At 41.6% G+C, this 26045-nt stretch overlaps 1 protein-coding gene across 1 annotated transcript in view; it reads right to left on the reverse strand.

Moving 5' to 3' along the window:
- LOC138958244 (neutral ceramidase B-like) overlaps window positions 1–25756 on the reverse strand; it is a 31704-nt gene extending 5948 nt beyond the window's left edge. Inside the window, exons 1-15 of the mRNA XM_070329356.1 lie at window positions 25565–25756; window positions 24816–24965; window positions 20707–20883; window positions 20056–20183; window positions 17234–17311; window positions 14717–14840; window positions 13797–13919; window positions 13083–13169; window positions 12511–12615; window positions 11551–11632; window positions 10729–10841; window positions 8463–8557; window positions 7264–7303; window positions 6647–6745; window positions 6184–6279 (exon numbers count right to left, since the gene is read on the reverse strand). Coding sequence (XP_070185457.1) covers window positions 6184–6279; window positions 6647–6745; window positions 7264–7303; window positions 8463–8557; window positions 10729–10841; window positions 11551–11632; window positions 12511–12615; window positions 13083–13169; window positions 13797–13919; window positions 14717–14840; window positions 17234–17311; window positions 20056–20183; window positions 20707–20883; window positions 24816–24965; window positions 25565–25705 — 1638 coding nt within the window. The 5' untranslated portion in view covers window positions 25706–25756. The remainder of the gene's footprint in view (window positions 1–6183; window positions 6280–6646; window positions 6746–7263; window positions 7304–8462; window positions 8558–10728; window positions 10842–11550; window positions 11633–12510; window positions 12616–13082; window positions 13170–13796; window positions 13920–14716; window positions 14841–17233; window positions 17312–20055; window positions 20184–20706; window positions 20884–24815; window positions 24966–25564) is intronic.
- Between the last annotated feature and the right edge of the window lie 289 nt (window positions 25757–26045).

Raw genomic sequence — 26045 nt, forward strand, 5'->3', positions numbered from 1 at the left:
ATAATAATAATTAAGTAGATGTGCAACGCCAAGGCACTGCATACCCCAGCGAAAGACAAACCTCTCTCTCTCTCTCTCTCTCTCTCTCTCTCTCTCTCTCTCTCTCTCTCAAACACACACACACACGAACACACACACACACACACACACACCCAAGTAACACACGTACACACATACACACTCACTCACACGCACTCACTGTACACACAAAACACCCCCCATACGCACATATAGACAGACGGACATAGTACCTTTACAAACACACATACACACACACACATACACTTACGCACACGCACAAACACAAACCAACAACCCACTCTCTCTCTCTCTCTCTCTCTCTCTTTCTCTCTCTCTTTATCTCTTATACAAACAGACACACACCCACACAAACACACACACACACACACACACACACACACTCACACATGTACATACGCACGCATGTACGCACGCACACACCCACAGACACACACACACACACACATTGACTCACACAAATCTCATACACACAATACACACACTCATACGCACATACACGATTGGCCTAGTGGTAAGGCGTCCGCCCCGTGATCGGGAGGTCGTGGGTTAGAACCCAGGCCGGGTCATACCTAAGACTTTAAACTTGGCAATCTAGTGGGTGCTCCGCCTGGCGGCTAGCATTATGGGGTTAGTGCATGCTAGGACTGGTTGGTCCGGTGTCAGAATAATGTGACTGGGTGAGACATGAAGCCTGTGCTGCGACTTCTGCCTTTTGTGTGGCGCACGTTATATCTCAAAGCAGCACCGCCCTGATAATTATGGAAACAAACAAACAAATACGCACATAGACAGACGGACACACACACCTTTACAAACAAAAACATATACACACTCATACACACACAAACATACACACAAACTCATGCACACACACATTCACACACACACGTACACACACTCCGGTTGGTCCGGTGTCAGAATAATGTGACTGGGTGAGACATGAAGCCTGTGCTGCGACTTCTGTCTTGTGTGTAGCGCACGTTATATATGTCAAAGCAGCACACCCCTGATATGGCCCTTCGTGGTCGGCTGGGCGTTAAGCAAACAAACAAACAAACACCCACACACACACACACACACACACACTGTACATACGCATGCACACACAAACACACCTGACGCGTGTGGAAGATGTAACCTAAGTTTTGGCACACACACGGAGACTATTTTTTTAATCTAAATGCAGATTTTGATTAAATGTGATTTTACAATATCAAGATAGGTATAAAAATCCAACTTGTTTTATAAAACGACCTTATCTGCTTCCAATAATCGCATTCCGATAAATGTCACTTAACGATTATACTAATTCATTTTTGATTCTCATTAGCAAATTTAATGATAAAGGGGTAAAATGGTCGCCAAATTAGTTCATTTGATTAAGATTTACCAGTTTGAAATTTACACACACGGTTTTTTTCCGGTTCTGAGAGATGTCAGCCTTAACATGTGAGTCTTGACAACGTCTTGTGTTGCTTTGAGCTGGGAAAATAACGAATGTCAAATCCGAAGGAAAAAGTGTTATTACAACCAAACGGTTTCTCAAAATGATTACCTACTTGGCATGCGCCGTCTTTTACATGTATAAAGTAAACACAGAAAAAGACAAACATAGAAAAATGGTTTTTGATACTTTTTTTTACAAAATGAATGTTGATAAATTTACACACACGAAATTGTTGATTTGTAACTTAAAGTTTCGGTCAACATCACAACAGGTTCACTCGACACATATGGCTGTCATTCGTTTAGAACATGTCATTTGCTACTACTTTTGTTTGTAAAAGAGTGAAAATAATATTGCTCGCATATTTAAATTTTGGGTAGTGCGTAAGTCGTTTTAAGAGACAGTTCAACACCCATATGAAATGTTATTGGGATTGATCGTTTGTTCTGTGACACTTATGTTATTGACAAACTTTGAAGACACTGTTGACTTTTGCCCTTTGCCTCGTGCAGCTGTGAAGAAAATGCTCGTCTGTGATGATTATTATTGAACTCTGTAGTTATCTTAAGTGACAGTGTGTGCGGAATTTACGGGGGAAATGAAAAATAGTTTTATCATCAGTCACAACCCAAAATAAAAAACGCTGGCGCTGGACCCGAGTACTCTTCAGACTGGCTCGCTCCCCCAGTATGAAATTTTTTGTCTTGTGCACGTGGATTTAAAAAAAAAAGATTTTTTATTTATTTTACACAATTAAAAAAATTATTAGAGTAAAATAAAACATTAAGAAGTTCATAATAAACAATAGTAAACAAGAATTTAAAAAAAAAAGCAAAAAAACCAAACAAATAGACCACCCATGCCGGGAATCGAACCCGGATCACTTTGGCCATAGGCGGACGTGCTTTCGTCTTGTGCACGTGGATTTAAAATTTTTTTTTAATTTATTTTACACAATTAAAAAAATTATTAGAGTAAAATAAAACATTAAAACGTTCATAATAAACAATAGTAAACAAGAATTAAAAAAAAAAATTATTTATTTATTTTACACAATTAAAAAAATTATTAGAGTGAAATAAAACATTAAAACGTTCATAATAAACAATAGTAAACAAGAATTTAAAAGAAAAATTAAAAAAATATAGACCGCCCATGCCGGGAATCGATCCCGGATCACTTTGGCCATAGGCGGACGTGATTCGCACCAGCTAGCTGGCTGTTCCATTAGCTGCACGGCAGTTGTACTCCCACCGCCAAACCTCCCCCCGTTAAGAGTCGTTTTTGTGGAATATTTCGCATTTAGGTCCCAGGTAACATTATGAAGTTTTAATACGATCAATCGGACCTATTATCAAGTTAGTGTATCAACTTTTGAACGAACTGCGCCCAGTAGTTTCCCAGCAATAAGCTGTTAAGTCGAGACGAACAGACAGACAGACAGACAGACAGACAGACAGACACACAATTAAAGTCTGCAGGACCCTAGTACTGCGTACTCGGGGATAAACAGCCCATATCTACTATTTACTTTTTATTCAGTGATATCGTCAACCTGAAAAGCAATAGTGTGTATAGTACTGCCGATCGATGGACAATTTCCGATTAGAAGCCACAGATATTTGCGATTTTGCACTTTTTTTTTATATATTCTATTTGCTCATTTTCTTAAAGTTTTAATTCTTCAATTTTTGTACGATTTTTGTGAGATTTAGGGGTTAAGGTTAGGTTTTAGGGTTAGTTTATGGGTTTTGATTACTTCAGTTTTTACGGCAAGTTACTAGTCACTGGTTTACTAACTCAGTGCGAGCAGGATTACAGAAAAGCACGCGGGCGGGCACGCACATTTCATCTGTTTTGTGGTTTTTGCCCCATAACTCTGGAACTATCAAAGGTATTCGCACCAATTTTTTATGTGGTAAGATAATGACCAGTGACAAGCACCCTTGGGCCAAATATTCGGTATCGCCGCTCCATATGTGTGTGAGATATAAGCCTAAACCCCTGAGAATGCATGAGAAACCAGTCTTCCCAAATTTCGCTATCGCGCCAACAACAACAGAATATATATATATAATATATATATATAATAACTTGAGCTACTCTGAAAAAAAGAATAGCAGACGACGCAGAAACCCGTGACACAGAACGCATGCGTAGTGACACTGAACAGAGTCCGGAGCACTCCCAGTTTGTCATCTTTCCTGAAATTTTCATCAAAATCGGTTCATAACTTTTTGAGATCGGTGGATCCAGACATCATGACAGACAGACATCATACAGAAAGACATACAGACATCAGACAGAAAGTCATCGTCACAATAACCCTTCAGCTTTCGCTGAGGGTTAATAAAGCCAGACACTTTTTCAGCTTTTTTGCTTTAATGTTATTCATCAGAAGTTGTTTTTTAATTTTAATAAATATCATGATATTACCACAAATCATGTACACAGAAATGCACAACATGTTTTTATAGATGATGTTTATGAAAAGAAGACTTTAAACATTCTTGTCGTATAGAAGTACATTAAGTTACATTTCAATACATTAGGAGACATTTCAACATATTTCTTTAAGTTGCATTTCAACTTCGGGTTACAATTCAACAAAGGTACAATTCAACATCATAAGCGGCTTTTCCACATTTCAGATCTAGGTGACATATCACACTGTTAAGTGACAATTCACACGCCTTAGGTTACATTTCCGTGTTGAACTGTAACTTAAGGGGGTCTTAAGTTACCGTGTGCGTGGAGAGATTTCCACACACACACACACACACACACACACACACACACACACACATTGACTGACACAAATCTCATACACACATAACACACACTTATACGCACATAGACCGGCACGGTTGGCCTAGTGGTAAGGCGTCCGCACCGTGATCGGGAGGTCGTAGGTTCGAACCCCGGCCGGGTCATACCTAAGACTTTAAAATTGGCAATCTAGTGGATGCTCCGCCTGGCGTCTGGCATTATGGGGTTAGTGGTAGGACTGGTTGGTCCGGTGTCAGAATAATGTGACTGGGTGAGACATGAAGCCTGTGCTGCGACTTCTGTCTTGTGTGTGGCGCACGTTATATGTCAAAGCAGCACCGCCCTGATATGGCCCTTCGTGGTCGGCTGGGCGTTGAGCAAACAAACAAACAAATACGCACATAGACAGTCGGACACACACACCTTTACAAACAAACACATATACACACTCATACACACACAAACATACACACAAACTCATGCACACACACATTCACACACACACACACACACACACTCACTCTCCCTCTCTCAAACACACACACACACACACACACACACCAAGTCACACACACACACACACTCACTCACACGCACTCACTCTCTAACAAAAAAACTTCATACACACAAAACACACACCCATACGCACATATGGACAGACGGACATGCACACCTTTACAAACAAACACACATACACGCACACACATACACTTATGCCCACACACACACTTACACACACACGAGTACAGTCTCATGCACGCGTGCGCACGCACACACACAGACACACACACAGACACACACACAATTACACACACACCACACACATACGAGTACAGACTCAAGCTCGCGTGCGCGCGCACACACACACACACACACACACACACACAAATACACACACACACACACAGTAACACTAACACATGTGCACAAAATGAACACAAACACACACACTGCGCGAGAGAGAAAGACTACAGGGAGGCATGACGTCATGATGCATTAATTGACGTCAAAGACTTTCGACCGTGACGTATTCTTCTTACGCGAGCTTTATCCATAGACTTGGAAACTACGGAATTTCTACCCGTCCAAAGCGGCCTGGGGTGGCGTTTGCTGAAAAAATGGGGGCGCCTATTTTACCCACCGTATTTTTGTTAGTATGGTCCCCATTTTTGGTGAACTTCCATCTCCAACTGTAGCACGTAGCCGGGCACAACGAATCCTTCTTTATCATGTATTATTCGGTGTGCACATTTCTCAAATCGATTACAGTATAGCGTTCACGGGATACCTCCAGCTTCGCTGGGATAATAATAAGAAGAATTTACAGTATTGACGTTAACCGATAATTACCAGTATTTTACCGGTTGAAACGAGAAAATACCGGAACAAAATTGGCTGCCTGTATGACGTACCGGTTGATTTGTAGAACTACCATGTTTTTTTCGCTGGCAACACTATAAAACCAGTACTCTGAGTTGAACTCTAACTGGTTCCAATGACCAGACTACGGTTTATTTGTGGATTGTTTGGTTCATAAATGTTTGCGTACCGGTTTGAAAAAAGTACTAGTGCCATCACTGGAATTTATAACGCGCACATATCTCACCACAAGGCGACTCAAGGCGCACATTTGAGAAGATGAGCTACATTCACACCAAGTTAGATAACCTTTCTCTCACAGCTCTGATAAACAAAGGGAAGTAAGCAAGCGCCCAGCCTCATTTGTTTGAGATTCTTTCTCTTACAGAGTTTCTGTATTTCATGCACTTTAAAAGTTTGGATTTGCACTAACGGTTCACTATCAGCAAAGTACCATAATCAAACCCCAAAACCCTTGCAAAACAATACTACAACACACACACACACACACACACACACACATACAAGCAAACAAAGAATGTGGTGGATTTGAAACAAACTCAGACCTTTGCGATGGCTTCTGCCAATGCCTTGAACGTCTGGATGTATGCCTTCAGTGAGTATGGACCATAAATTGTTGATCCTCCTTCGTAGCGTTGAATCTGAAACACATCATGAACATTGTGTCAGCAGACACAGACTTGAAGGCAGACAGACAGACTATCAGACGACAGAGGCATGTCACAAATTCATACATTCCTCATTTTAGCACACCATCTCACAATTAACATAGGCTCGATCTACCGTAATATTCACATACACGACACAAAGAAAAGTGTGTTCGTGTGTGTGTGTAAATGCATGTGTGTTTGAATGTGCAAAACACAATGAAATTACGAGTGTGAGTGTGCGTGTGTGTGTGTGTGTGTGTGTGTGTGTGTGTGTGTGTGTGTGTGTGTGTGTGTGTGTGTGTGTGTGTGAGTGAGTGTGTGTGTCCATGTGCATATGTGTGAAGGGAGAAATATTTACCTGGTATTCCTCAAAAGTTGTGACGTAGTCAGCATAATCATTGGACAAACCAGCAATGACAGACGTTGTATTAGATGGAAGACCGTTAGCAACCAATGTCTGCAGGAAAGAAATTGTACACGAACTATACTCAAAAGACAATGACAGTACATGTGTGTAATAAAAAAATAATCCAATAATTGTTTGACAATTAAAGAAGTACAGGTTGCAGAACGTTAACAGCAAACAAAAAGAAAAGAATACTTAGTATTTTCAAGTCCTTAGACTGCTTGTGTTATCTTGTAACTTGTGACAATCCTACCTAATCACTTCCTTTGTAAAAAAAAAAAGTATAAACATAACTTTTTATTTATTTTATTCTATTCAGTACATCTTTTTGTCCTTGGGAAGTCCCTCAAGGCAGTTTGGGTTGCTGTCCCTGGCCATATCATGCAGCAACAGAATGGCGCTACCTAATGTTTGTCCCCCTGCATGCCCTAAGGCTTTCGTTGTGAGCTTGGGATCTTTACCATGTGTAAGTATGGACACAGGGGTGTTCGGACCCTGGGAAGAGTCTGAACAAAGTTGATTCTGGGAAAGAAATCCCTCACCAAATTGTCAGGATCTATAATACCCACCTCTGTCACAGTATCCCGGGTCCTTCTTCCAGACATGGTACTGAAAAAATAGAAGCGGAAAAATATATCTAACAGTGTTAGAAAAGCCACAAGATAACTCCTTTTGGGCTGTATATATATTTTTTTTAAACAGGCACACAATACAAATAAAATGAACACATTGAAAAGGGAAACAAGAACAAAATGAAGGACTCTTTGATCATATAGAGTAATATTCCAGATATCATTTTGAAAAAAAATCACATTCACCAAGTCAAAATGTGGTAATGTTGATGCATCATTTAAGCTAGAGGCAAGATGTTGGGAGCATTTACAACCCTGACACATGAATTTACAATACAACAAGAAGAGCAAACGCTCGATCGAGTCACTTTCGCAGTTCTGAATATTATATGAGGCATCAGATGGACAGGAAGAAATTGCTATTCACAACACAATACAGATGTAAATAATTTGATGTAAAGAATAATCCTATAAAGTTTGAATCAAATCCGATGAATAGTTTCAGAGATATGATATTTCAATTTTTTTCCTTCAAGACATACCTGTGACCTTGAAAAAGGTCAAAGGTCACCAAAGCAGACGTCAAAGTGTAGAGGTCACTGGGAGTCACGTTCACATAAAATTTGAGCCCGGTCACTTTTATAGTTTCCGAGAAAAGCCCAACGTTAAGTTGTGTGTTGCCGAACAGAAAAGGCTAGTTATCTCCCTTGTTTTTCTGATAACGTTCGTAAAAGGCTACAGATGTAAATACTTTGATGTAAAGAATAATCCTACAAAGTTTCAATCACATCCGATGAACTTTGTCAAAGATATAAAATGTCTAATTTTTCCTTTGACGCTGACCTGTGACCTTGAAAAAGGTCAAAGGTCAACGAAACCATCGTTAAAGTGTAGAGGTCATTGGAGGTCACGACTAAACAAAATATGAGCCCGATCGCTTTGATAGTTTCCGAGAAAAGTCCAACGTTAAGGTGGTGTCTACGGACGGCCGGCCGGACGGCCGGCCGGCCGGCCGGACAGACTAACACTGACCAATTACATAGAGTCACTTTTTCTCAAGTGACTCAAAAACAGTCCAACCTACCCTGGTGACCACTTCTTGATAACAACCACCTGCCTATTGTGACCACCCCAACATTCTGACGAGTTTCTTTCATATTTAATTCACCTTTCAGGTTCGACTGCAATTTACTCACGTGAATTCTGCAGGAGGAAGGATAATAGCCAGCTGGCCCACCCTGAATAACTGTATGTCAACAATCTGCGGCTGCCACAGGTAAGGCTTAGTGATCTGAGAAAGAAAAACACCATACAAATAGTACACCATCTACAGTGGGACAGTGGAACCTCCCTTTTATCAGGGCCTAGCATTGGAAAAAGTGAGTTCAGCTTACAAAGGCGGGGGTCTGGGGGCCGGTGGGGCAAAGCCCCCCGAATTTGAAGATTTTTTTTAGATTTTTTTACCTAAAATGACCTCCCCCCCCCAAAAGAAAATTGAGCGACTAAATTATGCCATAGTCCATAGTCCGTATCGGCACATTACTTCTTCTGACTTGCCTTCCGCCTTCGGAACGAAATCCAGCCATTCCCACTTCCAGGAATACCTGGATTCTTTGTCACTGAATTTGTTTGTTTGTTTGTTTGTTTGCTTAACGCCCAGCCGACCACGAAGGGCCATATCAGGGCGGTGTTGCTTTGACATTTTAACGTGCGCCACACACAAGACAGAAGTCGCAGCACAGGCTTCATGTCTCACCCAGTCACATTATTCTGACACCGGACCAACCAGTCCTAGCACTAACCCCATAATGCCAGACGCCAGGCGGAGCAGCCTTTGTCACTGAATGGCTGACCACGTTCAACAATGTCGCTTTGAGACAATCATTATTTCAAGTCTAGAGCCACAAAACACCGGCACAAAGCATGCTCGATGCCAGAGGAAGTGCGTGCTCAAGCAAACTGTCAAACCGATTGAGAATTGAACCGAACGGCGCACAAAACGAAAGCTGGGACGGTTTGGGTTTACCGTTTGGTAATAACAGGTTTTTGCATTTCGGCGTACACCAAATCGAGTTCCGCGTACTGGAGATGTTATTTCGGCGTAAAGTACGCCGAACGGCTTACAATGCTAGGGATAGGCCCTGTTTTATAATATGATAAATCAGGTCTTAAAAGGATGAAGAATGGAGGCAAAGTTACAGGGGTTATGAACAAAAAATCTCTCTTTCTTTCTTTATTTGGTGTTTAACGTCGTTTTCAACCACGAAGGTTATATCGCGACGGGGAAAGGGGGGAGATGGGATAGAGCCACTTGTCAATTGTTTCTTGTTCACAAAAGCACTAATCAAAAATTTGCTCCAGGGGCTTGCAACGTACCTTACTGGGAGAATGCAAGTTTCCAGTACAAAGGACTAAACATTTCTTACATACTGCTTGATTAAAATCTTTACAAAAATTGACTATATAAAAGTATATTCTATACAAGAAACATTTAATGTCAGTGTCTTAGAAGGGGAGGTCCACAGTAGGTGCAATGAAAAGACATCCTTAGGACAAGCCAAAGGTGTCTCTACATTGCAGGGGGCGAGACATGACAGGTATAGTCTGTTTATGACTACAAAGGGACCATATAGAAGTTGTACTTTATCGACAGGTGTCCTGTCATCAGAGGGGCCTCACATTTGAGGCACCACTGTACTTCCAACAGCCAGACCCTGTGAACATTCTAATTACCCACTCGATCACTCATTGAACAACTCACTTATGACTAAAAGAGGTGTAGGAAAAAGTTGGTAGAGCACTGGACTTGTGATCGAAAGGTCGCAGGTTCGAATTCGGGCCGGGACGGACACGGGTCAACTTTATGTGCAGACCCAGAGACGGAAGCCATGTCCCACCCCCGTGTCATCACAATGGCACGTAAAAGACCTTGGTCATTCTGCCATAAGTGCAGGTGGCTGAATACACCTAAACACGCAGACACCTGGGTAGCGCGACTCCGTTGCTGCTAGCTTTCCACTGGGAGGAAGCGACCCGAATTTCCCAGCGATGGGACAATAAAGTAATGAGAAATGAGAAATGAGAAATGAGACCCTGTGAACATTCTAATTACCCACTCGATCACTCATTGAACAACTCACTTATGACTAAAAGAGGTGTAGGAAAAACTGCAAAGAAAAGTTGTAAGGGTTTCACAATTCATGATTTGTGCAACATGAAGATGTGGCTCCAACCCAAAAGCCTGTTTATGTCAAAAAGAAACTATTTTGATACTACTGATGTTCATTTGTTTTTCCCCGCAAATAAACTCTTTCATCATTGACATTGGTAAATAAGTAGACACATTGCTCATCTATCCCCACTCATGTCATAAGTTATCAAAATGTATTTCTTTAATGACAAAAAAAATGTAATAAAAATGTAATCTAAAAAACCAAAAGAGAAAGAAACTGTGCTCCTCACTTCACCGGTGTCCAACAGAATGGGTTTAGGTGCGTGGCAGTCAATCTGCTCCTGGGATGGAGCTTTGATCAGGTCTCGGATGATGTTCCACAACGGGTTGCTGGAGTTGCTGCCTGCACAAACACACACACACAAATCAAATAATGATTATGAAATAAAATAAACGAATAAGTAGACAACATGTTAACAGAATTTAGAAAAACAGCAACAAAAAATACACTTTGGCATGCATACTACTCTATCACTTCTTGGCACAGAGAGGAAATGATGGGAAGGGGATTTGACCAATTGAGTGATTGTTTTATTTTAATTAAGGAGTGAGTTACAGAGAGAACAATCCTTACATTCCTGATGTTATTTCCAGAGTAAAGTAATCAATTCAGTGGGTGGTGGTGGTGGTGGTTGCCGAGGGTGGGGGGTGGAATAACCTGCTTGGGTGACTGTTCCTGAGTGACTTGAATTGAAGAGAGTTATGGAGAGAGAAATCTTTAGGGCTGAGGTTATTTCCAGAGTCCACTAATTAATTTAGTGTATGTGTGCGTGCATGCATGCGTGTGTGTGTGCGCGTGTGTGAGCACACTTGTATGTGTGTTTCTGTCTGTTTGCTTATCTGTTTGTATTTTTGTCTGTCTCGCTTGGTTTTTTTTGGTTTTTTTTGTTTATCATGGGTGGGACTAAAAAGTCATTAATCCTCAACCGAACCCCAAATTATAAAAAAAAAAAAAAAAAAAAAAAAAAAAGGAAGGCCATAATCAAATCCGGATTCCGGCATATACCAGAAGAATCCCACCCATTGTTTATTTCTTTGTGTGTCTGTTTTACCTTGTTTGAAGTTGAAAGCCCCCGGGCCATCGGTGGTACCAGCTGCGAAGCTGTAGCCCATAGCGGGTTTACACGTTTTCACCTGGATACATAACAAAAAGCACAATCATTAACATGAGCTCACACATGTGTCAGAACATACACTGGCCTGTTTACCTCACCTCACCTCACCTACGCCTGTGACCCCGTCTGGGGTATAGGCCGCCAATTGGCCTGTTTACACATGAGGCAATATAAACACATAAAAGTAAGTACAATAGGTTCAACAACCTGTCTAAATGTTTCAACTTGTGAGAAGCTTTTCTGCAGTAATTGATATTCAGCAAAACTATAAGTAACAGCTCTTTGTGCTGGAATGGAAGCCTTTTATAAATTATTTTTTTGTCAGTCCTCAGGGAGCTAATTGCTTCTACTGTTAATATTGCAATTGTTTTCTCCACATGATTGTACAGCTCTTTCTCTCCGAGCAGGGTTCAACCCTGCTTATTATCGCTCTAGAAATAATATGTATCATTATTTTTCATTTACAATCCAACCTGTTTGTAACAAAAACTGAAGGGAACGACCCAATGTGGTTGCTATAAAAAAAAAAATTAACAATAACAATAACAATAACAATAACAGCACTTAGTTATTGTTATTGTTATTGTTAATTTGTTTTTTTTATAGCAACCACATTGGGTCGTTCCCTTCAGTTTTTGTTACAAACAGGTTGGATTGTAAATGAAAAGAAAACGTTTCCAGGGATCAGTTGGAATGGTTGTCATAGGCAGATGGTTGTTATCGAAATGTGCATGATGATCATTTTCAATTCCCCTGAAACAACGTATGGCTGCCTAAATGGGGGGGTAAAAACCGTCATACATGAACACGTAAAAACCCACTCGTGCAAAAAAAATCGAGTGTCCATGGGAGCTTCAGCCCATGAACTCAGAAGAAGACTGTTTTTAATGACATTACCTTGGTGGTAGCGTTGACCGGTACCTCCACGTTGGTCATGTCCACATAGGTGTGTTTGAAGGCCACTGGGCCGCTCAGCTTCTTCCCGGCGCCAGAAAACAACTCCTGCAATACACCAACAGAGCTCCAACATGCAAACCGTACAATACAATAAAACCTCCCAACTCTTTCTGGGGCATGGTAATCTTGGTGAACGGAGGTGGGGTGGGGAGTCTGGGACTTACATTTGTTAGAGAGATAAAACTCTATGAGAGACCTTCCCACTGACATAAAAATTAATGAGCTCTAAAAATTCAATACTCTTTTGGAAATTTAAATGTTCAAAGCATGGGGTGGGGTGGGGAGTCTGGGACTTACATTTGTTAGAGAGATAAAACTCTATGAGAGACCTTCCCACTGACATAAAAATTAATGAGCTCTAAAAATTCAATACTCTTTTGGAAATTTAAATGTTCAAAGCATTAAAAAAACAAAAACAAAAACAAAAATGATCACAATAATAATAATAATAATAATAATAATATACAGTGTGTATATATACACAAACAGATTGTAGATATTTTACTGCTTACCAGTGCCTTGTTGAACTGGTTTGTGCCAATCATCTTGGTGCTCTCAAACATGTCTTTGCCGGGCCCTGATGCAATGCACAATTCATTCTGAAAGCAAAAGGATACAATCTTTTAAGATGCAATGTTTTTTCGTCACCTCGGCTATGAATTCAAGCAGCAAGTGTTTACATCAAAACGAAATCAGATAATGTAAGTCGGCTCATCAGTGAATTCCTGCAACTAAAATATATGTCATCAAATAAAAGATGATGTTTGGAAATAACTGTGTCGGGTTTGCATGGGTTGTGAAAGAGGCAAACTTTACCATGTGACATTGAAAGGCAAGTGACTAGCGAGGGTGTGTGTCTGAAACATGTGGTCAAGAAGCAGGTGTGGAAAGTTTGCCTCAATAAAAACAAGAGTATTCACCCTTTCACAACCCATACACAGAGTTATTTCTGGAATTCATCTATTCATAACACAAACAACTCCAAGTTAATTTGAATAGGACCTTGCTGAACCAATCAACATAGCTTACAGTTACACCAGTTATTTCCAGATCAAGGTACAAATTTAAAATTCTCCAGACGGAAGTTTTTCATGGAGTTTAGAATAGACAACAACAACAACAAAAGTGACAAAATGTAAGACAACAAGGTCTTAAAAAAGATAAGCTAAGTCTACAAATGGAGGCTCTTAAAATGGTCATCCCTAAATAAAATTGGTAAATCTGACCTTTCCGTGACAAGTGCTGGTGAGAATGTCACAGGGGAGGCCACTGTCGATGCAGTGAGGTCCCTTTGTGTTGGGCGACACATCACCAAGGTTACTCTGTGCGAAGGCAGCCACGTAGTCACCCTGGACACACAGACAGAGAAACAGAGCTTTCTTTCTTTATTTGGTGTTTAACGTCGTTTTCAACCACGAAGGTTATATCACGACAGGGAAAGGGGGGAGATGGGATAGAGCCACTTGTCAATTGTTTCTTGTTCACAAAAGCACTAATCAAAAATTTGCTCCAGGGGCTTGCAATTAACGTAGTACAATGTATTACCTTACTGGGAGAATGCAAGTTTCCAGTACAAAGGACTTAACATTTCTTACATACTGCTTGACTAAAATCTTTACAAAAATTGACTATATTCTATACAAGAAACACTTAACAAGGGTAAAAAGAGAAACAGAATCCGTTAGTCGCCTCTTACGACATGCTGGGGAGCATCGGGTAAATTCTTCCCCCTAACCCGCGGGGGGTAGAAACAGAGCTTTTTCCAAATGAATACAGCATTGGTGTGAAGAGACTGTACATACAGAGCCAAAACAATTATGCACTCATCAATAATTAATAAGTTTGCTAAACTGAAGCCCTGCATGGTCAATGATAACCATGCACATCAGCCCACACACATACAGAGGTCATAAAGTAAAACACACGCACTCACTCACACACCCAGGCACACACACACACACACAAACATAGAATAAAAGTTAAAGATAAACACATGTGTACCAATATTCATAAACATACACTAAAAGAACTCGAGCAGTACAAAACAGTCTTCAGAGCCCACTCTGCCTTTCAAACTTTATACTCAAAACACATACAAACTGCAAATGTGCAGACAAAGACTCTCTATTCAAAGCCTAAAACGTACAGGTTTAGACAATCCTCCCTGTGCAGTCATATGTCGTTCAAAAAGCTGTGAGGCATAACCCTTGTTGTCACTGCTGATCAAGCCATTGGTGTTATTCATACTGGTGCAGTGAACAGCAAACCAACTGAAAACAAAAGATCAAAACAAGTTATATGAAGTCTTATATCGCGCGCGTATCTCCAGACTCGGACTCAAGGCGCAGGGATCTATTTATGCCAATTGAGGTGGAATTTTGTTACACAATACGTCACGCATTCACATCGACCAGCAGATCACAGCCATTTCGGCGCATATCCTACTTTTCACGGCCTATTATTCCAAGTCACACGGGTATTTTGGTGGACATTTTTTATCTATGCCTATACAATTTTGCCAGGAAAGACCCTTTTGTCAATCGTGGGATCTTTAACGTGCACACCCCAATGTAGTGTACACGAAGGGACCTCGGTTTTTCGTCTCATCCGAAAGACTAGCACTTGAACCCACCACCTAGGTTAGGAAAGGGGGGAGAAAATTGCAAACGCCCTGACCCAGGGTCGAACTCGCAACCTCTCGCTTCCGAGCGCAAGTGCGTTACCACTCGGCCACCCAGTCCTGTAAAGCATCATCAAAACATTTACTCAATCTGTTGTTCTAAACATCGACACTGAACTCAAAAAGTTTTCACCGAGACTAATGTCCTGGCGTACTGAAACCCATAGTCTGAGATAGGGCTGCCTCCTTATAACGTTAACAAGGGACCTAATTTGCATAAAACAATTTTTTTTGTTTTTGAGGTTAATATCAACTCAAACATTTCTATATATTTTTGGATGAAGGAAAAATAAAGTAAAGAATCCAATGAAATTAAGTGTGACTTTAGATAGAGCGGACAGCGTCAGATAAACTCTATTTAAACGAGACAGATTAGCCGCGGGTGGAGGAGGAGGATGTTAGATACTTGAGGTAGGCCTAAAGGGATCAGTGTTAGCAGGTAGGGAAGAGAGGGTAGTAAAGCAGGATATCAACACTTAGGCCCGTAATTAGAAAGAGAGGGGAGAGGAGGATTTGTGAAAGTGAAGGAGAAGAGCCCAGCCGCAATGTCCATGTTGCCGGGGGGCTTGCACGTGTGATGCATCAGCGGGGGTCTATAAGAACGGGAGAGCAACACATTGTGGTCAGTCCTTACCAGCGCGGCGCAGCGGGCATATGCCAGCTATTTCTTACCCCCCATCCACCCCCGGCATCCACCGTTGTATTTTGTTAGCAATCCGTTGCATCAGGGACCTATGGTTGCATGATGTTTTTAATTTTGAGGCAAATGCATGCCTGTTTGTGCCTTCACTTGAAGTGAGGTTGTGCATGAAGCGACTCGAACCTTGTTATGTAATCATTATTCACGGTGTTAAATTTTTGAGTGAGGGCTCCTTGTGTTTGTTGTTAGTGTAACCAAATGTTTGTTGTTTTTTGTTGTGGACTTATCACTGCACAATGATATCTCTCATTGTCAGATGGTATTCTCTTGAATAAACTGCCCTCGTTATTTGCCCAAATCAATACATGACTTGGCTATGTGTGATGTATGTGCGCACGAGAGTGATTGCGTGTGTGTCAGGTGTATGTGAGTGTGTGCGCGCGCAGGTGTGTGAGTATAACTAAGTAATAAGAGGGAGAGAAAGAGGAGTGTCATTTCTTTGGGATTATCGTGTGCTCTTGATTTGCGCCGGGGGGGGGGGGGGGGGGGGGGGGGGGGCGATAAGTGAGTAGTTTAAGTTAATGTATCTAAATTTGCTATAAAGGTCGAATTTTAATATGCAAATTAATGAAGTAATCTACTAAGCTTCAAAGCTAAAATGCAATCCTGATGACGATGTCCGGACGAGTCAAAGAATGTGTGAACAAAATTTCAATCAATTTGATTAAAAAATGTGGTTGCCACAGTGCTGACAGTCAGAGAGACACAGAGAAAGAGAGAACAAAATATACACAGTAACAGAGCAAAAGAGGGACAGAGGTAGAAAGAAATGGAACAAATACGAGGATTTTTTACCACACATTCTTTCTGTATGTCAGTGCTTTTTGCTGTTGAATTTTTTTTTTCTTTTAACTCTTTGTCTCCCCGGTACGGATATATCCGTACCCAGTCATATGGCTCTATCTGACCAGGTACGGATATATCCGCTCAGACTGTTAGCTTCAGTCGCTTCCTGTAACATCGATCTAACGCCTACATTCCAGCGTGCTGATACACAGTTACTACACAGTTTCTACAATTCTAAGTGACCTGCTGCAGCACAGCTGGTCTCGGCTAAAAAAAAAAAAATTGGTCAACAAAGGTGGGATACAAAGTGTTAAAATGCTGCAAGTGCAACTTCTTTTTCTCTTATTTAGAGTGTCATCTACCACCTGCTGATAATTAAATTGTTCTTCAGGCAATGAATTCCATTATAAGACAATATCTAACACCCTCGTAATAAGCTTGTGACAGAAAATGACCCAAAATAAAGGTTAACAAAAGAAATGAAAACAAAATCTCACTTGATCATTCCTAGGGGGCGTCCCTGTGCATCCTCAATGCGCAGGACCGTCATGTTCTTGTCCACGTCATACTTGTATCTGAAAAGGTCTCCATTAATCAGACTGGCCTAGAGCACACACACACACACACACTTTTTGCAGATGTTCTGTCCATAAACTGATAAAGACTGCAATTTTACCTCGATATTAACACTCGATACCTCCTTTTCTGAGACATGATTTTCTCAGTATGAGGGACATAACAGTTAAAATAATAAACAAAAACATTTGGCATGTATCATATTAATACTCTGTCTCTGCTCCCACTCCCTTCCCCTGTAATACTTGTGTACCCTGGAACCCCACTTTTAAAACCTCAAAGATATGAAAAAATCAGGACTAAAAAGGAGTGTCTTTCTTTCTTTATTTGGTGTTTAACGTCGTTTTCAACCACGAAGGTTATATCGCGACGGGGAAAGGGGGGAGATGGGATAGAGCCACTTGTCAATTGTTTCTTGTTCACAAAAGCACTACCGTAAAAGTCGACCTATAAGACGCACCTGGGTATAAGCCGCAACCCCCGATTTTTAAAAAAAATTCAGAAAAATCCATACACAAGCCGCTCCGGCATACAAGCCGCGCCTAGAAGCAAAGTTCAAGTCAAGAAACATCGAAAGTCAACGAAAAAAACACACACACACACAAAAACGAACCGGCTAACTTGTCAGTTTTGCACTTTACTTTCAGCATCAGATGTTGAGTGATTCACAGAACTCTGGACTATCAAACTGTCCTCTCTCCTGCACACAGCACCTGTAGTTAGTTCTGTAAATCACTCAACATCTGATGCTGAAAATCCGCTGAAGTCGGACTCCTCAGTGTCGGAGATGAACAAGTTCAGAATGGCTTCTGGCACAGAGTCACCGGAAGTGTCACTCTCGGCCTCACTGTCAGTGGCTGTCGTGTTGTCTGTCGCGTCGTCTGCTCCAGTGATGATCTCAGCCTTTCTGAAGCCGTTGATGATCGTTGACTTTTTGACAGCATCCCAAGCTTTCAGGACCCACTGGCACACATCTGCAAAGGTTGCTCTACGCATGCGGCCAGTCTTTGTGAATGATTTCTCGCCATCCACCTCTCCCACTCATCCCTCATCACCACTTTGAAGGGCCGGTTCACACTGATATCGAGGGGTTGCAGGTACTTTGTTGTGCCACCCGGGATGATAGCGATGATGGAGTTGGTGGCAGTGACTGACTTTTTGACCTTCTCAGTGATGTGTGCACGCATGCTGTCCATGACTAACAGAGCTTTAGTGCGACGGAAGAAACCCCCTGGCCTTTTCCCATAGCATTCTGTCAGCCAGGTGTCCATCATCTTCTCATCCATCCACCCCTTCTTGTTAACCTGCACGACGATCCCCCTCGGAAACTTTTCTTTCGGCATTGTGATTCGCTTGAAAATCACCATCGGCGGAAGCTTTTCACCCGAAGCCGTGCACGACAAAACACAGGTGAAGTGTGTTTTTTCATGTCCCGTTGTTTTCAGTGCCACAGAAGACTCGCCCTTTTTGTTTACTGTGCGTGTCAATGGAAGGTCAAAGGTCAACGGAACCTCATCCATATTTATGATGTTCTGTGGGCCAATCAGATTCTCAGCTACCTGCTCTTGTGCGTAGTTTCGAAATGACATCATTTTCTCCTGGAAGTCTGGCGGCAGCTGTTGGCACAAAGTTGTACGTGCACGCAGTGACAGACCTTTGCGCCTCAAAAATCGGCAACACCAAGATTGACCGCCTTTGAAGTCGTCTATCTTCAGACGTGTTGCAATGGTGCGTGCTTTCAGACGAAGCTGAACAGTTGAAACACCGCGACCATCCGCACGTTGTGTGTTGACCCAGTCCTCCATTTCGTTTTCTAATTGTGGCCAGCGTGCCTTGCAACCACGGAATGCTTTTGTGGATTTCTTGCATTTCACAAGTTCGCCTCGTTGCTTTCGCCAACGCCTAATCATGCTTTCATTGACGCCGATTTGTTGAGCAGCAGCGCGATTGCCTTTTTCAACAGCCAAGTCTATGGCTGCAAGTTTGTAGGCTGCATCATAGGCCTGCCTCCGTGTTTTCGGCATCGTGGTCAGTTGTACGTTGCTTTGTTTTAGGAGATGTGCGTGTTGCTGTTCTCTGTAGTAGCAATGCGAAGTGATCGATCAAAACCGGTGTATGCCAACCCATTACTGTGTGAGTTATTGTCATGCTTCAAACTTCCGAAAAGAAGGTGAGTGAGTGAATTGAGGTAAACACAGCTGATTCAAGGCCATTACACAGCGGCGATCCAACTTCCGGAAACTAGGTCACTGAGCGAAGTCGGATACACGCCACTGATTCAGAAAAAGTCATTCATAAGCCGCACCGCCTTATAAGCCGCAGGGGTCCATTTAGGAAAAAAAAGTCGCGGCTTATAGGTCGACTTTTACGGTAATCAAAAATTTGCTCCAGGGGCTTGCAACGTAGTATAATATATTACCTTACTGGGAGAATGCAAGTTTTCAGTACAAAGGACTTAACATTTCTTACATACTGCTTGACTAAAATCTTTACAAAAATTGACTATATTCTATACAAGAAACACTTAACAAGGGTAAAAAGAGAAACAGAATCCGTTAGTCGCCTCTTACGACATGCTGGGGAGCATCGGGTAAATTCTTCCCCCTAAGTGAGGGAGTCTTAAAATGGGGGGAAAACATGGTCTTAAAAGAGAGGGCAGTCTTAAAACAGGAAGTGGGAGGGGGGGGGGGGGGGGGCGAGAAGGAAGGAGGGGCTCCACTGTATTCAGGATTGACATAGTCACCTCTGTCTCTCCTCTGCGGGGTTGTTGAGGTACGCGGAAGGGCTCCTGTTAATGTTGGAGTCAAGAAGTTCCCCCTCAGACAGGTAGAGGTTGGCTGGTCGAATAGAGTTGTGGGCCTGCTTTATGCTCTGTCATGACAGTAAGCAGGCTGTGACTGTGACATTTCACAAACTTTACAAAACGAAAATGCTTGCAAGAAACAAGTCTTTCTTTATTTAAAAAAAACTACCAAAAAAACAACAACAAAAACAGGCTTCAAAGCATTGTCACTGTCTTAATTATGGAGTTGCATTAGGAATGAGAGGAGGACTTGAAAACATGGAAACAGAATTACATTTTTTATACTTCTGCTTCGTCAAGGCTACCAAGTACGATAGAGTTCTTTAATTTTAAGATGCTGGTCAGTCCTTTTATCGCAGTACAATCAAACTTGTATGTATCTAGGAGAGTAATGCTGTAGCGTATTTCTCATATATAGTATCTGATAATAAAGTAATGAAAGAAAAATGACATGAATTTCTAATTATGCAAGTATTGGTATGTCTGTCAGTGAGCATTTGCGTGAATGCGTGTGTGTGTGTGTGTGTGTGTAAGTCTGTCAATCTATCTGTCAGTGATGTTGCAGTTTGATTATATTTCTCATAGACTGACCTCAACAATACCGAACCACAGGGCTTCGTAACTCTTCTTAACGAAGCCGAACGAAGTGATGTCATACAGAAGATACTGGTGAAAACCTGCAGGCCCAGAGTGGGTGTGGATGCCACTGATGCCAACATTGCGCTCTGTGTACAAGTCTTTGTACAAAGCCTTCAGTTCTTTGATCACCTGCACAGCAGAAGAAAAAAATAAGCAGGTCATCACACATTTCAATGCATTCCCCGAAAGCGGCATGTGGCTGCCTTAATGGTGGGGTAAAAACGGTCACACACGTAAAACCCACACGTGCATAAAACACAAGTGTATACATGTGGGAGTTTCAGCCCATGAACGCAGAAGAAGAAGTTTCAATGCAGAATTCACAAAGTAGCTGGTCAGAGGGTTTAGGGGATGAGGGTGGATGCCCACATTGCGCTCTGTGTACAAGTCTTTGTACAATGCTTGAGAGCTGTTGATCACCTATAGTACACACACACATACACACACAAACAGTAATCTCCTCAGAATTTTTCAATGCAGACTTCACAAAGTTGCTGGTTAGAGAGGGTTGGTGATGGGGGGAGGGGTTGGGATGGGGGGTAGAGGAGTTCACAATTCAATCCCTCAAATAGATTCAAAGCAGTGATAATACACTCCAAATGTAGAAACACAGGCACACGCCCACACATGCATATAGGGGTAGGGGGCTGTAAGAGTTTGAACCCATAGATCAAAAGCAGTGAAAATACAACAACAACAAAATTAATAATACATGTATTAAAAACAAACCACACACACAAGCACACACACACACACTCTTGCAGTATTTTTCCAAATACATGTTTCCATAACCACATGCACTCCTAATACAGCCATAACAGGTAACAGCTCTACAGGGACAATAGCATCAAACATAACTATCAGAAAATGATTATTCTGACTTAGCAACAAATATGGCTATCCCAAGAGGTTATGTGACTTATCTTAAATCCTATCTGGTTTGTGGAGGCACAGACAACAAGTACATGAACACTTAAGTGGCCTGTTCAGTGTTATCTCATCATACTCAAACTGTAATCAGTGTGGATACATAATGTTTGATACCGCAGATTTAAAGACATCGGTTTCTGAACAAATACATCACTACAGCGCGGAGATCCGCATCAACATAAGCACAGTGGTACCTGTGATGAAAGGACACTCTTGGGGCCAGCTGTCCCTACACTGCAGGTAGCTTGTCATGACAGGTATATTTAGGTAAAGATAATAAAGGGACTAATGAAAGTGTTCTTTATTACGGGGTGTCCTCTCATCGGAGGGACCGGCACAGTGGCCTAGTGGTAAGGCGTCCGCCCCGTGATCGGGAGGTCGTGGGTTTGAACCCCGGCCGGGTCATACCTAAGACTTTAAAATTGGCAATCTAGTGGCTGCTCCGCCTGGCGTCTGGTATTATGGGGTTAGTGCTAGGACTGGTTGGTCCGGTGTGTCAGAATAATGTGACTGGGTGAGACATGAAGCCTGTGCTGCGACTTCTGTCTTGTGTGTGGCGCACGTTAAATGTCAAAGCAGCACCGCCCTTATATGGCCCTTCGTGGTGGGCTGGGCGTTAAGCAAACAAACAAACAAACAAAAATCTCATCGGAGGGGCCTCACATTCCAGTTTTTTGTTGGTACCCACTGAATCTTTTGACAGGAGGAATGAGTAGTCATTACTTTCCTTACCAAGAGCTATTCTACTACTGAATATTTGAAGGATGAGGAATTCTGTGCTACCAACACTAAAAGCCTATCATAACTATAGGCAGATAAAACCCAGTGACCTAAAATCAAAACGTCCTCGAACTATGACAGACTCTGCACCTATTTATATGACTTCTTAGTTCGTGACCTAATAAATCTGAGATAAATCACAGTGTACCTCAGTTTTGAAACCTCTGTCTGTGACCAATCTTGTAAAAGAACTTAATTTGCCTCAGTCTCTACTGTACGTTCTGCAGAGGTCACGCTGACTTCAAGTGATGTGGGTAGGTTAACGCAAAACTAGACCTATTCTGCACAGCAATGTAATGGTTCAAATGCGTATCGCACCTAAAAACAAGAAGAGCAAACGCTCGATCGAGTCACTTTCGCAGTTCTGAATATTATATGAGGCATCAGATGGACAGGAAGAAATTGCTATTCACAACACAATGAGTCACGTTCACATAAAATTTGAGCCCAGTCACTTTTATAGTTTCCGAGAAAAGCCCAACGTTAAGTTGTGTGTTGCCGAACAGAAAAGGCTAGTTATCTCCCTTGTTTTTCTGATAACGTTCGTAAAAGGCTACAGATGTAAATACTTTGATGTAAAGAATAATCCTACAAAGTTTCAATCACATCCGATGAACTTTGTCAAAGATATAAAATGTCTAATTTTTCCTTTGACGCTGACCTGTGACCTTGAAAAAGGTCAAAGGTCAACGAAACCATCGTTAAAGTGTAGAGGTCATTGGAGGTCACGACTAAACAAAATATGAGCCCGATCGCTTTGATAGTTTTCGAGAAAAGTCCAACGTTAAGGTGGTGTCTACGGACGGCCGGCCGGACGGCCGGCCGGCCGGCCGGCCGGACAGACTAACACTGACCGATTACATAGAGTCACTTTTTCTCAAGTGACTCAAAAATGCAATATTGTGCAAAATATTGCAATGAGCTCAACCCCTGTGTCAGTCCTTTCAATTGCTTTTACTTCCCTTACGAAAAGAATTTTAAGAAATAACAGTTTAAGTTGAACACATCACACAATCAAAACAACGCAAAATGCAGTTTACAGTTGATTTTCAGTTTAACAGACATCTGTCAATGTAAACAGTTGAACTACATAAGAGTTTAAAAAAAAAGGGGGGGGGGGTCGCACTGAGTCCTGAGTGATTTGAATAAGATGATTCAAAGCAAGACTTATTTGGCACAGTGATACGGCTATGGCACCTGAAAAATGCAATTTGTACATAACTTTTTGCAATGAGCACGATCCTTGGTACAACGTACGTACAGAGGTAATAAGATTATTATCAGTAATAGATGTAGTAGTAGTAGTAGTATGTAGGGGCGGCTATATTTGTTAGCCGAAGGCCGCGAGGCCTTATTGGTGCCCCTTCTTTGTCAGATACTTTGCATGCCTAAATCCCTATTCTTTCAATGCTTTCAATCAAAGTCATAAAAAAGGTTAAGAAATTTTGGAGAATTGTCCAAGAAGTTTTTGAAGGCGTCTACTGTGGGTGCGAATTTTATGTTAGTGGGTAGTGCATTCCAATTGTTAGCAACTCTATGAGAAAACGAAAACTTGCGCTTGTTAGTCTTACAGTGTTGAACAAAGATTTTTCCCTGGCTGTTTCTGGTGTTGTCTGTCTGCTTGAATGTGAATATTTTGTGCATGTCAATATCTTCCACCCCATTTATAATTCTATATGTTTGTATTAGGTCACCCCTTGTCCTCCTTCCCTTCAGAGAGTGGAGGTCTAAGTATTTGAGTCTGTCCGCGTAAGACTTATCACGGCACTCCTTTAGAATTTTAGTTGCTCGACGCTGCACCCTCTCAATTGTCTGAGACTGTCTCTTGAGGAATGGACTCCACACCACATTTGCATATTCCACCAGTGGTCTCACAAAGGCTTTGTATAGCTTTAAGAAGGTGTCCTTGTCAAGAAATGAGAACGCTCGTTTGATAATGCCAATCCTCTGATTAGCTTTTGACACAACTCCTCGAATATGCGGGTCGAATGACAAATTGCTGTCGAAAACAACACCGATGTCCTTTTCTTCATCACATTCATTTATTTTTTCAATAGCATCATTGACAGTCATCACGTAGTCATATTTGGGATTCTTTTTACCAGAATGCAGAACATTGCACTTTGAAACATTAAAAAATAATTTCCATTTATTTGTCCAATCCTGAAGTAAGTGTATGTCTTTTTGCATGACTGAACTGTTTGCTTTATTGTATAGCTTTGTATCATCCGCAAATATCTTCACTATACCACTAACCACATAGATCTGGTAAATCATTTATAAACACTGTAAATAGAACCGGCCCCAAAACGCTGCCCTGTAAACCATAAAATAAATACCAAAGTTATTACCTGAAGTTTCACTCCCTGAGACAGCATGCAAGAGTCAGTGCTAACAAACACAAAGCGATTTTCTCCCTTCTTGTCGGCAAAGATGAATGCTCTGCTGTACTGACGAGTATGGATACCATTAGCAGTTTGGGCAGGGTTGGCATACCCCATCTGGAAAAAGCAGAAAGTGAATTACAAGTAAATGTATGATACAATCTGCCATTGTTGTAACCAATATATTATCTGGCCTGTATACCTTTCTTGTTCAGCAAATCCCTTTTTGCAAAACTTACCCAATTTATACTCCCTCTGTCACTCTTACTTTACTCTCACTGTCTCTCTAATCGTCTAAATGGATAAATTGCCTAATCCTAAGTCCCCGTTGACTCAGATAGGTAATCATGTGTTAACTGTCTCGGTGTCTGTCAAAGTCAAATGACAGAAGTTCCACACTCCAGAACTGAGTTGAATAAGGCTAGGTTCAAGAGAGAGAGAGAGAGAGAGAGAGAGAGAGAGAGAGAGAGAGAGAGAGAGAGAGAGAGAGAGAGAGAGAGAGAGCGGCAATGCAAACATGTTTTTTTTCATCTGGCCCTCGCCCATTGAGGGGTAACTCAATAAGAGAGAGAGAGAGAGAGAGAGAGAGAGAGAGAGAGAGAGAGAGAGAGAGAGAGAGAGAGAGAGAGAGAGAGAGAGAGTAAACTTGAAAAAGTCCGTGATGTTCTGAAACTCAAATACTGAATAGTCACAATGAAAGTGTCATGTTTTCTCACCAAATTGACTTCAGCTGCTGGGCCAGTTATATCAAATTTACCAGTTCCAATCAAATATTCTGTCTGTCCGGCGGCATAAACCAAACAGGACAACAGAACAGGCACAATTCTCGCAGCCCTGTTCATCTCTAACCGTGCCATTTTCTTCGAGCACCTGACTCCACTTAGAAGCACTGTACCCTCTCGCAAGGGTTATTCTTAGTAACCACATGATCTGAGGTCACATGATAAGGAAACCACCTGGAAGAGTTTATTCTTGTTTTCGGCAGTAGAGGTTTATTGTAACAAACCAAAAGTGTTTATTGTTTTGCAAATATTTGCATGATTTCTTTTATTGTGAATTTAATATTATCAATTCAAAGAGAGAAAACAAGAAACTCAAGCGATGAAATTGATGTTGGCATCGATATTGTTTAATCCTACCACCCCCTAGACAAAATTGGACTAGCCGAGGCTTTCCCCCAATCGGAGGCGTTCCAAA

This window comes from Littorina saxatilis, linkage group LG2 (genome assembly GCF_037325665.1).
Source record: "Littorina saxatilis isolate snail1 linkage group LG2, US_GU_Lsax_2.0, whole genome shotgun sequence".
In the NCBI taxonomy this organism is placed as follows: Eukaryota; Metazoa; Mollusca; class Gastropoda; order Littorinimorpha; family Littorinidae; genus Littorina; species Littorina saxatilis.